At 30.8% G+C, this 16,366-nt stretch overlaps 1 protein-coding gene and 1 non-coding gene across 14 annotated transcripts in view; both read left to right on the top strand.

Annotated features, from left to right (window-relative positions):
* FASTKD1 (FAST kinase domains 1) overlaps window positions 1-16,366 on the top strand; it is a 50,050-nt gene that overhangs the window by 13,603 nt on the left and 20,081 nt on the right. For 11 of the 13 annotated variants that reach the window (XM_023529630.1, XM_011357955.2, XM_023529644.1 and 8 more), the window contains 8 exons: window positions 1,048-1,446; window positions 3,138-3,248; window positions 4,183-4,314; window positions 7,727-8,210; window positions 9,550-9,664; window positions 12,377-12,505; window positions 13,297-13,428; window positions 13,799-13,912. In XM_023529630.1, coding sequence (XP_023385398.1) covers window positions 1,048-1,446; window positions 3,138-3,248; window positions 4,183-4,314; window positions 7,727-8,210; window positions 9,550-9,664; window positions 12,377-12,505; window positions 13,297-13,428; window positions 13,799-13,912 — 1,616 coding nt within the window. The remainder of the gene's footprint in view (window positions 1-1,047; window positions 1,447-3,137; window positions 3,249-4,182; window positions 4,315-7,726; window positions 8,211-9,549; window positions 9,665-12,376; window positions 12,506-13,296; window positions 13,429-13,798; window positions 13,913-16,366) is intronic. The other 2 variants (XM_011358012.2, XM_023529646.1) reach the window with 2 other exon arrangements.
* LOC111739873 lies at window positions 6,517-6,619 on the top strand. Its single transcript, XR_002780403.1, has one exon. It is a non-coding gene; the product is annotated as a small nucleolar RNA U13 (small nucleolar RNA).

The raw sequence follows: 16,366 nt of genomic DNA on the forward strand, positions 1-16,366 counted from the left end.
CTTATAAAAGCAGACAATAAGAATCAGTGTAAATTTTTTTAACTTTCAAAAATTCTTATAGACCCTTTTGAGACTCTAATGAAATCTTTAGACGTTTTCTTACCCCAAACTGCAATTACAAATATATATATACGATTTAAAAAAATAATTTCAGGGTCCTTATGCTTAAACTAAAGAGCGATGTTAAGTTACTATTTAATGTTAATATAAACATTTTGATTAGAGAAGCCCAAGTATTATACAGTTGGGTCTTTAAAAATATATTTATTTTATTGAAACGAAAAAATACATCTTTTATATTTTTATGTCTTTTTTGTACATTGTTTTCTAATAATCATCCCCAAGTATTTGTTATCATCCCCAAGTATTTGTCTTTTCCATTTTGCATTCTTTATTCATTATGGATGCATTCTCGTATTTGTGGTTTTCTGATTTTTGTATTATGTAAAAACTGTCTTTTGAAAGCGGAGACCTCACCTTTGTAATTTTGGTGTCTTTCACAGTACCCAGAAAAGTGATTAGTGTTCCTCAAAAATGTTTATTGAATGAAGAAATATTAAATGCTACTTCATGTTCAGTATTGTCTATCATATATTAATATTAGTCTAGCATGAAACATTAAGAAATATGAAATCATTTATTAGTGAGAAATATTTTGCCAAAATTTTTATTAGTAAGTTACAGATAGATATACAGAGAATGGAGTGACAAAGTGAAGTCTACTTCCAAACATATAAAATGAGACTTTTAATGTTACATTCATGGGCTGCTGGTCTAGTGACTTTTGAGTAAATTTCACTACAATATTTTCTTTTAAAGCAGTTATCTGTAGGATGAGATATTATACATACCCCCCAAAATATTATTTCAATACTTTTTTGTCTAAAGGGGTTCAATTACTGGGAGATGTCACTCAAGTTCTACTGGTATTTTAAAGAAAAATTTTGTGATGTAAAACCCATAATATTTTTACCTTTTCATATCTATTGTTTAAGTTTTAGAATAGTTCATTATTCTTAAGTAATATAAAAATCTTTCCTTTTTCAGGTCCTTGTCTGTTTTGATGGTCAGCATATCATCTTTAATATCACAACGCTTTCAAGATCAATTAGTGAACAAAACAGAACTTCTTTTTGACACCATAGATTCTTCCCAGGTCAACATTGCAAGAAGAATAGTACAGTTTCTTCGAAATATTAAATATAGTTATTACCCACTATTAGAAAGGTGTAATAAAGTGTTTTTAAGCCATGTAAACCATCTTGATTTGGAGTCCATCAGTAAAATACTTAGTCTATACCACTTTCTACAGTTTCATAGTTTTGAATTTGTTTTAATGGCTAAAAAGAGGTTAACTGAAATGATTCCTCAGTTTGATCACCCTGCTAGCTTTGTAAAATTGTTTGTTGCATTGGGACCCATGGCAGGACCTGAAGAAAAGAAACAGTAAGTTCAGCTGAAAATGCTTTAATTATTTTTTTTTTTTTTTGAGAATATTTGGAGCCTTTCAGCTTAGATCTTCTTGCAGTTCTGGAATGCACAAAAATCAACCCATTCAACTGTGGAATTGAAAATAATCTCATATGCTCTGCTTGTTGATTATTCTAATTTACATCTCAAACTCAGTCTACTACTGTGTTTTGAAAGGGGGCCAATAACTCTGTAGTGGTGGCCAACACAGCAATGGATGAGGGAGGACACCGTTTAAATGTTTTTATTCTCCCTTCCCGGGCCATGTGACTGGCTTCAACATAGGTATAAGACTCCCCCACTTCCAGTACAGGGTGTGGACTATTCAGAATTATGGTGGTAGTTAACAATGTACCATTTTTTGCTTTGTTGTTTGTACATTCATCATCAAAAGCATTTATTATGCATGTTGGCATATATTCTCATGTCAAGTTTGAATGAATTTGATCTGTCTCCTATCTTTTAAGAATTTCCAGTATTGCCAGATATTGATGTAGATAGAAATATTTGGGATATAAAGATGAGCAAATACTAAATACATGATTACCAATATGAGTAAACTGATAAATCCTATTAGTGTATTAGTTAAGCAGGAGTTGTAGGAGTTGCATAATAGAGGTATCTACATCATTACTCTGTTAGCCAGAACTTCATGGAGAATTTTATTTTTAAAAGTCCTTTGAATTATGAAGAAATTTAAGGGTACATTTTAAGAGACTGTATGAAGATGGGAACAAGATGATTATTTTTAAAAGTTTTATTGGAAGCTTTCTCTTTTTTTTTTGGTCAAGTATTATTAAAATCTCATAAGCAGTATAAAAGTTGAATTTAACTGGGTCCCAGCATTTAAGGCTTTTATATTCCAATTGGGAAGATAGAAATATGTAATTGAAATATATAATATATAATATGAAATATACCATGATATTGAAATATAGTTTATGAGTAAGTATTCAAATTAGTGATATAGGCATACAGAAAGAAAAATGTGGACTAAAGTAGTTGGGAAAAGTTACGAGAAACTGGATTTGAGATGTTTGATAAGGTTGGTGAAAAGGATAGTGTGGAGTAGTGTGAATAGAAAATTAGTTTATCCTGCTTTCTTCAGATTTCATGTTTTGGGCTTGTCTTCTAAATTATTCTAAAAGACATTTATATTTAAATACTTTACTGCACTACTTTAGATGCTTTTAAAATGGATTATCTTTGTAAATTTTCTGTTTATAATGTTATAGCAAGTACTTAGTATGTAAGATTTCTGTTAATATGTAGGTATGTTGACTTTGTGATTATATCTTACTCAATTTTTAAAAATTAGGATATTCTTTAGCTCTCTAGTACTGAATAATTTCACTGAATTATTGTATTATATAACCATTGTAACCTTATCTTATTTGAAAATCAGTTAAAATCTTTTGTCTATATTTTTTAAGAGACTTTAAAATTAGATTATACTGAGGCCTTAATTGCTTTGAAAAAATTATATTTTTTCTTTGAGAATATATGATCCCCAATTATGTGGGGAGAAAATTGAAATTACATATTTGAATTCAGTTTTTGTTCATATTATTTCTTTTCTACTTATCACCTAAGAACCATTATTTAAAGTATATTTTTAGAAATTAATCATCAGTTTTTCAACATCAAAATATTTTTTTTGCTTCTAGGCTTGAATCAACTATATTATTAATGTCAGAGGAGCTGACCAGCCAGCAAGCCCTGGCAGTGATGGGAGCAATGGAAGAAATGGAAAGCAGAAATTCGCGTCTGATTAAAAAGTAGTCCTTTCTGAAATTCATGGTGTTATGTTTAGTTGTCATTCATAAGTAGCTATGTTTTTGAGAAAAGTTGATTTTTTTCTATAATATAGCTATTGGTTTTGAAGAATAAGGAATTAACACTTAAGGTATTATTTATTTCCTAAATTGTTTTTCAAAATAGAGATTCTAAAATTTTGTGTAGCATTTTTCATTTCATTTGCTCCTGTTATTCTCAAGCAGAGCATCATAATCTAGGAAAGTGGAGAGCATAGAGCAGGACCATTTTCAAATGGATAATTTCTGCAAAACAGTTAACATGTTCATAAACTGGAATTGTTTCACACCACTGTTGTTACCTTGAAATCTTACTACCATATATTGACTTTTTTTGTTAACTTGACATTTAAGGAGGAAAAAATACATGATTTGGATTATATATATGTGATTTTTTATTATATATTCCTTTAAAAAAGTATTTCTTCTGCTCTATTTCTTTCCTCCAGCTTACTGCCTCTTAGCATTTTCCATTGCCTTTATGTATCTCTATTCGAGGGCCAGTGGATTTAAAGAAGAAAATTAAATCAGTTTTGCTAATTGTTAGTAACTCTTGGTAAAGATTTTTTTTGGTGGGGAGGGTGTGGAATTTGATGGCTGTTCCATGAATTTTTTTTTTTTTTTATTTAGGAAGTAAAACTATATGCTTTTTTCTGAGCTCTTACTATTAGTAATTAAATATTATTTGATTCACACTTTGATGACTTTTACCTCATTCTAAGTGTTACATTTCTATTGCTACCTGAGACAGTTCTTTAAGAACAGAAAACCTTGTCTCATTCATTGTTGTTTCTCTAGCACAGAGCATGTCTGGCATGAAAGAGCTCCTCAGTAAAGGTTGAATGAATGAATGAATGAATGAATGAATGATTATAATATGTTTTATCATTCTTTTTAGAATTGCTTCAATTCTGCATAAACACTTAGATGACTATAAACCAGTAGAGTTATTGAAGATAACCAAAGCATTGATATTTTTACATTTCCAAAGTAAAGAGCTTTTTGTGAAACTCAAAGAATTACTGCATAGGTAAGATTAAAGTGGAAGTGTTTGTTTAATCTTTTATTTTGTAATCTAATCTTTTAATTTATAATCTAGTTTTATTTAATTATGTATAGAGTTGTTGGAACTTTTGGAAGCAGAGTTGAGTAGCTTATTATTAAAAATGTTAAGATACTATCTCTCTTTATGCTTAGTATATTTTGAAATGGAAATGAGGCCAGTTAGGGTGATACATTCTCCTTTCCTTCAGGAATTGAATAACCACAAAAAGATGCTGAAGAAGGCAAAACTCCATTTGAGAGCACTAATATTTAGGGGCCGTCAGTTTGCTAACTTGCCTATTTTAAGGCATAATAAATTTTTTAATTTGTAATTTTAAAAATATATGAGGGTGATATTATTGAAAAAGTATTTTTATACAGAATTTTCTCTTTATAATTAAAAATTGCTTTTCAATGGATATAGTATTCATATTTAAACGAAGGAGTTACTAAGTTTTTCATTGACTTTCATTACACTAAAATGGAGTTTTCCATTAAAATTTTTTATTTTAAACATTAGTATAATGATTTTAGTGAAATTAAAACCAGACTAATCTTCTTCCCTTCCATTTTTCTATACTAGTTTGATTTCTGAAAGACCAGGCATGGGACTCTCTGCCATAATCAAAAGATTAGCATATAATTGAAAATGATTTTTGTTTTGATAGTGATATCATTATGGTTAAGGATTTGAACTGAGGAATAAGTGGTGGCACTTTATCAGATAAGAATTTAGCATATTAGGTATGTTATAAGAAAATTCACATTCTTCTTGAAATAACTTTCTTATCGAGGTTATTATATGCAGGATTACTGTTTCTTTACCCTTCTTATATTTAGCATAGGCTTTCATATAGCTTCTAAATTAAGAATTTTGTATTCTAAATCAGATATCATAAACTGGCCCAGAGACATGATTTATTTGGCCTGCACAGTGTTTTTAAAGAAATTAAACTATGCAATACTGTTTGCGTATAGGTTTGTTAACAGAAAAGTAAGACAGGAGTGGAAGTGTCAAAGGGGATTTCACTTTACCTATATTTTATTTCCTTTATAAAAAGACTTGAAGCAAATATGACAATGATGGATTTTAGTAATTCTCAGTAGCAAGAGTCTATATATCTCTGTGGTTTAAAATTTTATTAAGGAATTAGTTGGGAGATGTTATATAAGCATAGATGCTTATGCTTCAGAATTATTCACTTTTTCCAGATTGTATGAAAGAACACAATATAATTAAATTAGTTCACATAAATGTTAATACAAATAGCTCCTGAAACCATTTGAGGAACCCAGGGAGTTCATATACTGGAATAACATTTTTTTTTTTAAACGTATTGAAATACCATCCACATAAAATATACATATCCCCTCCTCATTACCCTGCTCCCTCCACTTGCCCCAGGTTAACTATTGTCCCTACTTTAACTGCATGGAGTAGTTTTGCCTGTTTTGACTGGCTTCTTTTGCTCAATATTATGTTTTGAGATTTACCTCTGTTTTTGCTGTATTGTATTCTCATAAGAATATAACGGATTTCTTTTTTATCCATTCTATTGTTGATGGATATTTGATTTATTTCGTTTTTGGCTGTTATAAATAGTTCTGTTAGGAATATCCTTGTACATATTTTTAATGAACATATGTATGCATTACTGTGGATATTTACCAAGGAGTATGATTGATGGTTCACAGGTTATACATATGTTTATCTTCAGCAAATCCTGCTAAACAGTTTACTGAAGTGGCTAGACCAGTTATATTCCCACTAGCAGAATGTGAGCATTCCTGTTGCTCCACATTCTCACCAACACTTGGTATTTTTTTATTTTCTAATTTTAGCCATGCTGGTGGATATATGGTGACATTGTAAATAAACATACATGCATATGTAAATTTTGGAATTTGAGGAAGAATTACAAGGAAAAACATCAATTGGAGGTTGGAGGGATTTTTGTCTATTGGGAGTTTATTTTTAGACAGTTATCACAAGATTAGCAAATATTGAAAGTTCTATCCCTTGGGTCACTTCTGTAAACAGATACAGCTTTTGGGGGCTTTCTTTTCTTTATATAAACAATGTATTCATTTTTTTGTGGTTATAAGAATAAAATATTCATTTAATACTTATTGAGTACTTAATTTGTAGCAGGTACTGGGCCAATATTATGTAAAAGTCACAAAAAAGATCTTTTTGTGGTTCATAAGTGTGATAATTGGGTATTCATGTTATTGTTGAGATGTGCCTCCCTCAAACCTTGTTAGGATGTTGGCATGTTAACTGTTCAATGTGAAAAAAATTCATTTTGAAAACAAAAAAGTATAAAGAAGAAAATAAAAATTATTCATAGACCCATTCAACTGCTGTCAACAATTTGGTTTATTTCTTTGTGGTATATACTTACTTACATATATATGTATGCGTATTTTTTTTCCTTTCATAGTGAGACTCCTGAACATGCAGTTTTGTATTCTTTTTTTATTTCTTCTACTTAACCTTATCAGCATTTCTCCATATCTTTTAAAAGTATTTGTAAATGTTTTTAAAGACTGTGTATTATCCATCATATGACTGTACTATCATTCACTTAACTATTCCCCTTCATTGGCTATTATATTGTTTTCAAATTTTAAACATATTAAAAATGTGATGAATAATGTAACACACATCTTTGCCTGCATTTTAGATTATTTTCTTAGACTTGTTTCCCTGACAGGGATTGATCATGTCAAAGGATAAAATTACTTTTAAAGTTCTTGAGCCATAATGCTAAATTACTTTTCAGAAAGGTTATACCAACTTTTAAAGTTTACTAACAGTGAATGGGAATACCTGTATTAATGTACCTTTCTAGTGTTGAATATTATGATTATTTCAATATGCTAATTTAATATTTTAAAAAGCTACTTAATTTTGTTTTAATTTAGATTTGATTATGGGTTTTTTGTGTTTTTTTAAGGTTGGGCTTCTCATATAGCAGAAGTAAGATGGGAGCCAATATAATTGAGTGATCACTGTATGCCAGGGCCTGTACTAGGACATACTATCTCCCGACAGGTCATATCAGAATTTCAGCCGGAATTCTGTCTCTAGCAACAGCAGTGGAAAGAAACATTCTTCTGACACTGACATTTTGTCAGGGACTATGAATTTATTTTTGCATGAAAATATTTGAGATGTGCTTTAGAATATTTTAAGGCTTCCCTTAGTAATTCTTTATAGGCCTGTCATCTTTGAATTAGTTAACCCTTAAAATAAATCAACTTTAAGCATACCATACCTAGTATAATAATAATTACATATTCATATTTTAATATTTACATATAACTTGTCTTTCATTGCTGATGCATTAATTTTGTTCTTTTCACTCCCCCCATCCCCCCCGCTTCTTTTATAGTTATTTGAAAATTAGTGTCAAACCTAGTGAGATTTCCAGCCTGGTGTGCGCTATTTCCATGCTTCCATCTCCTCACCTAGATGAAGTGGGGATATCTCGAATTGAAGCAGTTTTGCCACAGTGTGACCTAAATGACCTGAATGGTTTTGCCACATCTATTTTAAGATGGATTCAGTATGATTGCATGCATCTGGATAGTACTGGAAAACAGCTGAAACTGCTTCAAAAATTAGATCACTATGGTCATCAGAGTCTACAAAAATGCAACAATTTGAATCTGTTATGGGAAGAACTTAAGTCTTTAAAAGGAGACTGGTTTGCCCAGTCACTTCTTGAAGAAACGATTGCTACTTTACAACGTTTGGTGGATGAAATTAATTACATGAATGTTGCAGGAATTGCGTCTTTTATTTCCAGAACTAACTGCCTCAGTACTTTGCTACTTGATAGGATAGCCTCAGTGGTCCTTCAGCAGATTGAAAAGGTGAAGTTGAAATGTCACACAACTTTATATAGTTGTCAACTTCTAAAAGCATTCATGTTTATCATATGTACTTTGAGAACTTGGTTGGACTTTGAGGTTTAAAAAATTAAACTCTAGTTTCTGGTTCACCAATTTGTCGTGCTTCCCCTTAAAGCCTTTTTCTCTAGCATTGCAGATTTGGGCAGATTAGCAGTTATCTTTTGATTCATTGAAATATTGTTAAGATCAGTCAAAACTTATTGACTAGATAATTAATACAATACTGGCTGTATTAGCATAGTAGAGTATGAATGATTTTTATTTTCTTTTTATTGTTTATAATCCTACTTTTACTATTTAAAAACAACTACATTCAAAAATGTGAGAAGTGTGTAAACAGAAAATTATAAGGTATCCATTAACTTCAGTACAGTTGACCCTTGAACAATGTGGTGGTTGTTACTAAATCCACATACAAATTTTGACTCCCCAGAAACTTAACTAATAATAGCCTACTGTTGACCAGAAGCCTTACTGATATCAGTCAAGTAACACATTTTGCATGTTATATGTATTATATACTGTGTTCTTAAAATAATCTAGAAAAAAGAAATTGTCATTAAGAGGATCCTAAGGAAAATACATTTACAGTATTTATTGAAAAAAATGCATTTAAGTGAACTTGTGGAGTTCAAATTCATTTTGTTCAAGGATCTACTGTATTCTTAAATTGTCGTTGTGTTTTCTTACAAATTTATTTCTGGAACTTATAAAATGATGCTTTTTGAAGTGAGAAGATGCTCACTTACAAAATTTATTGTATATATAAGGATAAGGCTTTTACTTAGACAGTATTTCTCAAATGAAAATAAAATTCTGTCTTATTTGCTTAGCATATTGCTTGTCATCAATAAGTATTGGATGAATGAGTAAATAATTAAATTAAAAATTGAATGAATGAAAGAAAAATAAATTCCAATGGTTATAAACTCCCCTAATTATATTATATGATGAGTCTACAAAATGCACTATCACAGAAATCAGTGATACTATTTTCTGTTCATTTTAATGACTACTGCATTTTTAGAATAAGATTTTATACCTAACAAAATTAATTTGTAGATTATCTGATTTATTTTTTCTGCCTTAATACTTAGAGTTACTAGAAATTAGTGGTGAGATTAAGTAGATTATGGCAGGGTGGAAAAATTAATAAACAGTGATACATTTATCATTTAACCATAGGCATTCTCATTTAACTATAGGCATGTTAGAAAAAAATTTCTACCTAAAATAATAATTAGGTTAAGATTTTGTTTTACTGAAGTTTGACTGTAACATTTTTGTTCTGTTTATGCAGATCCATCCTTTCTCAGTCCTTGCTATTATTCTTCCATTCAGCATCTTGAACTATGATCCACCTCAGAGGAATGAATTTTTCGGAACTTGTATCCAACACCTTAATTCTTACTTAAGTAAGTGTATTGTTTGGTACTATGTTGAATAAGTAGGTGAGAGGATATTGTAGATATTCCTCATTTAAAGGGTAATCATAAAAGCTGTGGATTGTGTACCTTAAAAAAATTTGTATCCTTTTTGAAACTTTATTATGAAAAATGTCAAACTTACAGATAAAATTGAATCAACAAGGAACACCTATATACTCATTAGGTAGATTCGATAATTGTTTCATTTTATCCCATTTGCTATACTGTTTGTCTTTCTTGCTCTATTTTTTTCTGTGTCATTTCAAAGTAAGTTGTAGGCATTGGAAGTGACCCTTCACTTCTAATTACTCAGGCATACACCTTCCTAAGAACAATCAGCTTCTCCTGTATCACCACAATTCTGTTATTCCACCTAAGAAAAGTAACAGTCTCTTAATATATAAAACACAGTTTATGTGTAAATCTCCTTTGTCAGTCCCTAAATACCATTTAGAGTGGTTATTTTGGACCCAGGATCCAATCAGGTTCACTCATTGTGTTTGGTTGTTATTTCTTTGGTCTCTTATAGTCTAGAATATTCTCTGGGTTTTTTGTTTTGTTTTGGTCTGTGTTTTTTGCTTGATTTTGACTTTGGGGAAAGGTTTTTGTTTTTTTTCCCTAAGTTTTTGCTGCCATAGCTTTCAAATATACAGAATAATTGAAAGAACAATATAGCAAACATCTGTGTACTGGATACTCACAATTTAGCTTTTGAATAATTATTAACATTTTGCCACAATTGCTCTGTGTGTGTGTGTGTGAGATGAACTATTAGAAATGCCAGGCCTAAATACTTGAGGTTATAAGGATATTCAGTATCACACTTAAGAAATGAACAAGTACCATCTACTACCATAATCAAATTTTCCCAAATCTCACCAAATTGTCCTTTGTCATTTTTTTTTAAGCAACCAACATTGAATTCTTATGTCACTTTTCCCTATCTTTTTTTTTTAATCTTGGTATTTTTTTTTAATAAAAGAGATTGGCCATTTACTATTGATTATGCACATTTTGAATTTGTCTGATTGCTTTTTGTTAAAACCTTGCTTCTCCATCTCCAGTATTTCTAATAAACTAGAAGTTAGTAATAGATGCTTGGTTAGATTCACATTAAACATTTTTAGCAAAAATGCCTTCAATGTGGTGCTGTGTACCGAATATTTGTAACATTTCTGGAAATATAATATCTAATTGTTTATCAATTTTAATAGTTATGCTGGTGTGAGAATAGTATAAATACAGTAATTATATCAATATCATGCTCATAGACTTGCTACATTTTTGTGAGATCTATAAACCAGATAGTGTCTAATCATGTCTGATACTACTGTGTCTGCTAATAGGTAAAGTGGGACTATGATGTATTTATATGTGAATGAATGGATGCCTGTGTGGCATTCATATATACCCTTTTTTTAGTATCATAGCTATATGTAGAAAGATGAGACTTGTATCTGAGACTTAGAGTGTGCTCTCCTGGGTGTTCTGTCATCTTTCAAAAATCAGAAGGAAATGAAAGCACATCTCTTCCCATATTCTCTAAATATAGGCTTAGATATTACAATTTTTTTTTTAAATTAAAGGTATAAGAAAAGAAAGGTTGAGAAGTACAGCTTTGATTTTTTTGAAGACTTACAGAGAAAGTTTGGAAAATTATTGGAGACCTTTATAAGTACAATTTTACATAACTAATGAAGTAATTTTCTTAATTTTGAATACGAGTTTCAATGGGTCAGTTTTGCTGGTGGAGATCGTCACAACCTTGTTTATTACTGGATCTTGCTTTATTAAATAAACTCAGCAAAATATCCAAAAGAAAATATTTAATATCTATTTTATACTTTGTAAGAATATTGCTATAATAGAGCATTTTAGATAACACCTTCCCTCTCATCAGAAATGTCTCTTGGATGAGGCAAATCAGCTAAATTACCTCAAGCCTTATACACTGGGATATATACCACGCTGCTGGGTGATAGGTAAGGGAGGAGGTGCTAAGTGAGATCTGAGCTTCATATATGTCTGCACTCAACCATGAGAGCTGAGATTCCTACAGAACAGCACAGTATAGTAGGTCCAGGCTCCGAGCTAGACCCTCCAGGTAAATCTCAGCCTCTACTTGCTGCTAACCATGTGACTTTGGGCAAGTCATTTAACTTCTCTATAACGTAGTACATTCATTTACAAAGTGGAGATAGTAATTATTTCTACTGTATACTGAAGTGAGATTTAAATTTGTGAAGTGCTTATAGTAATATCTAATACATTCTGAGCACTATTATTACCATCAATACATAGAGACTGGGATTACTTCTTTTTATATTTTCTGTTGACGTTTAGTTTTGAGTTCTTTTCAAAGCAATTTAAAAACTTTATGGAAAAATAATAAACATTCGCACATCCTTAGCATATAGTATGAATTTAAACAGATTGAATCGCCTAAGGAATCAGTACATGGATCAAGAAACAGAATATTACCATAGTACCCTTCTCCCCTCTCCCCATTTCCTACTCTACCCCTACGCAGAGGTAACCACTTCACCACTATGGTGACAGTGTTGTAACAATATAAATTAGTTTTGTGAAGGCTGTGTTTATCATTTTTTAAAAACCTGGTTTTACTTGAACAAAGTGTTGCTTATGTACATGTGAGGTAACTGTGCATTATAATTTTAAAAAATCTTAATTTTGTTTTAGCTCTGTTAGATCCTCTCATGTTAGTGTTTCTTGGTTTCTCTTTGGCCACACTTGAATATTTTCCAGAGGATCTGCTAAAGACAATTTTTAACATCAAATTCTTAGACAGATTGGATTCTCAACTTGAACGTATGTATCTACATTTTATTATCATTTGTACTTTATATCCAAGTTTCAGTTCTACCTATACTGACGCATTTAAATGTTAATTTTTTTTGTTTATAAAAGTATTTTCTGCTTGTTGTAGAAAATTTGGAAAACACAAAAAACTATAAAATAAAAAGTTAAAGATTACTCATAATCTTACCAACAAGGGAAACTACTGCTTTTAATGTTTTGGAAAGTTTCTTTTCTCTCCTTTTATATGTATGTTTATATGCCTATATGTATTTTAAAACAAAATTTGGATTATGTATGTATTTACTTCGGATGTTGCCTTTTGTCATTGAACTGTATTTTGAACAATTTTCCATGCCATTAAATATTTTTGATGTCATGATTTTTTTAATATTTATGTAATCCGCCATTATATGAATGTAATAACATATATTTGTTATCTTGTAGGTTGTTTTCAGTTCTTTATTTTTATTAATAATGATTGTTATATGTCAATCATTGACCTCATTTTTGTTTCCTGAGGATAGATTCCTAAACGTGGGATATTAAGTCAATGAAAATTCTTTGGTAGTATTTTTTAAAATGTAGTTTTAACATTCATAATTAGTGGAAACAACACAGGAGTTAATCCTAATTGTGCCACTGAATATAATAACTTTATAAAGCACATGTGTGCAACTGAAATGATATTATGAGATTAAAAGTATCAACCAATAATTGGGATAAATGAATGTGAAAAAATGGATTGTTTTTGTTAGGTTCAAGCTATCGAAATCCATTAATTTTTTTTTTTTTAATTTCAGTTTTATGTTCATCTCTGAATAGAAGGGTCCAATTTCGTCTTATGGAATTAAATAGAGCAGTCTGCTTGGAATGCCCTGAGTATCAGATTCCATGGTTCCACGACCGCTTCTGTCAACAACATTATAATAAAGGTTTGAGTTTTCTTTGGGTCAGAAAGTAAAGTTTAATCCTAAAGTAAATTATTAAGTAGTACATTGTTATCATTGTTAAACCTTAACCATGACAACAGAGTTGTTAAGAGTGCCATGACCTATTTAATGGAACCGTTTTGTAGGCGAGATTTGTATTAAAAGAATTTCCTAATATTTAGGACACTAAACCTTTTGGTAGAGAGCAAAGAACTTGTGTTATACTGAACTTAGTGTCATTGAATATGGTATTACACTGAAGCTCTTGTTGGAAATGTTAATTTTCACTTTTTAGTTTATAGAACTGGAGGATGTTTATTCAAAAACTGATTGCCTTATTTCAAGTGAGCTAATTATTTTTATTTTCATAAAGATATTGGCAGCATGAATGGAGCACAACAACAGATTTCTAAAATGTTAGCAGAGATATTAGGAGGGATCAATTGCGTAAAAGCCTCGGTTCTTACACCTTACTACCACATGATAGGTAAGTCTTTAATTCTCATTAACCAGAATCTTAAAAGGAAGTTTTAAAAATTTTTTTTCACTTTATCTTGAAAATAGTAGAAAGAACAGTGCAATGAATCCTCGAGTTTCCATGGTCCAGTTTTGATAACCATCAGCATTTTGCTATTCTTCAAAAAAATTTTTTAAGGTCCGTGTTTCACCAATTTTAAGTACATAAAACAGAGATTGAGATTCATTGGGCATTTCTGGATCTTCCAAAGATTCTGTCTCTCTTTCTCAGTGCCCTAAAGTTAGGGGAATGATTTATGTCAGTTTCATTATTTTAACTTCATCTGAGAAACTAAATTGGATTATCCTGGATGAGGATTTCCATAGGTAGATGCTCAACTCTAATCAGATTAAATGTTGTTTCTCAGTGATATAGTTAGAGAAGGCATTTTGATTTAGTTGTGAATAATAAAGCTGGTAGGCTAGGTGATATGTTGGATGGCAATATAAGATTTTCTAAAATTTCTACATTCAAGTGGTAGACTTAAATGAAAAGAAATTTTAAGAGGATTAACAAATTTTCTAAGTTAGGTTTAGAAAACATCTGTATACATACAGGCTATTTTAGAAGGTTAAAAGCTTGATTACAAACTAATATAAATGGTTGTCAAAAATAAAATATTCTTTTAAACTATATTATTAATAATAACAAGAAAGTTGGTAGTCTTACTACGTTCTGTTCTTTGGACACAGTATTCTTTTTTCAAATGTTGCATTTTATGAGAGACAGTGACAAATAAGGCCTAGAAACAAAGGATCTAGAAATCATGTCTTAAAACTAGAGAAGACTGAGACTGCACGTGTTTCAATCCTCGAGTAAGGTCCCAAACCTCTGAACCTTATTAGTGTTTTTATCTGTAAAATGGGGATAATAATTCCCGCTTAATAGGATTAATCCATATATTGAATGAAAGCATTTAGTACTACTCTTGGAACATAGTAAGTGCTCAGTAAATTTTATGAAAAAAAAACTAGGCTGTTTAGTCTAAAAATGAGAAGTCTTATGGAGAGCATAACTTAAAATATTGGAAGGATTATTATGTGAAAGAAGAATTGGGTGTCTTTTATCTCAAGGATAAAAAATGGTAAAAATTAAAAGAAGATTTAAACTCAGTATATGGAGTATTGTACGAGAGACTTGTTGAAATATGAAAATGGGCTGCTTTGTGAAGAAGTAATATTCAAGCAGAGGATAGATGATCAAATGATGGTGTGTGTGAATGTGTGTGATTTCTGTACTTGGCCGGAGGCTGAACCTGACAGGCATTGATACTCTCATCTTTCACTGCAGAAAACTCTCAGTTGTTGGCTTACATTATTCAGTATTAGGTTTGGTTATGACTGACGAAAGTCCACAAATAACAGAAACTTAACAAAATTTATTTCCTCCTTCCATACACATAGGATGTCCAGGGCTGGATGCCAGCTCCACAAACATCAAATATCCAGGATCCTTCTATTTTATTATAATCTACCATCCTTAACACGTAGTTTCCACTTCATGGTCCAAAATGGCTGTTCCAGTGTTAGTCCAAGCAGGAGGAGGAGGGAAGGAAAGAGAAGGGTGTCCCTTAAGTACAGTGCCATGAAGCTATTCATACCATTTTTAAATTATACCCCATGGCCACACTTGCTTTCAAGTGAGTTTAGAAAAGATGGTTTTTATTCTGGGTGGCCATGTACCCAGCTGAACTTTAGGGACTCTGTTATTAAAAATGAAAGTAAGAATTGGGTATTGGGCAACAACTTGCAGTCTCTGCCAGAGGATTGTGTTAAAAAGATATTGTCAGGGTTGTGTTAAAAGTTAATGCTCACACACACACACACACACACACACACACACACACACACACACAAGTTAATGCTCACAGAAGGAAACACACTAAAATATGAATATGAAAATGATCTGTAATCCCATCTCATATAATTTGAAATTATTGAGCACTAACTCTGTGACAGGCACTATGGGTGGCTTGCATTTTATTCTTTTTAACATTTCTTTCAAACTAGAATACACATCCATTGTAAAATACTTGGAAAATACGTAAAAGTGTAAAGAAGAAAAAAATCATTTATAACCTGTCCCAAAGTCACATAGATAGATAGTGCTGAAACTAAGATGATTATAGCCCAAGCCCATTGTAGTTCCAATTCTTATTTATACATCCTGTTGTCGAGGTTTATTTTTTATGTAAAAATGTCTATAAATCATTAAAATAAGATTTAATAGGTAATACTTGTATATAAGGATGTGGTATAATTAAGATAACATGTAGTATGGTTAAGAACTATGACTTGGAAGCATTGATTTTAAGGTATTAAAAGAAAACTCACAAAACAATTCACTTGATACATGCATATCATCGAAAAACTAACTAGGAAGGATAGATAACAAAAAAGAAAAATTACCCATGATACAACCACT

Source organism: Pteropus vampyrus, unplaced genomic scaffold (genome assembly GCF_000151845.1).
Source record: "Pteropus vampyrus isolate Shadow unplaced genomic scaffold, Pvam_2.0 Scaffold2, whole genome shotgun sequence".
Lineage (NCBI taxonomy): Eukaryota > Metazoa > Chordata > Mammalia > Chiroptera > Pteropodidae > Pteropus > Pteropus vampyrus.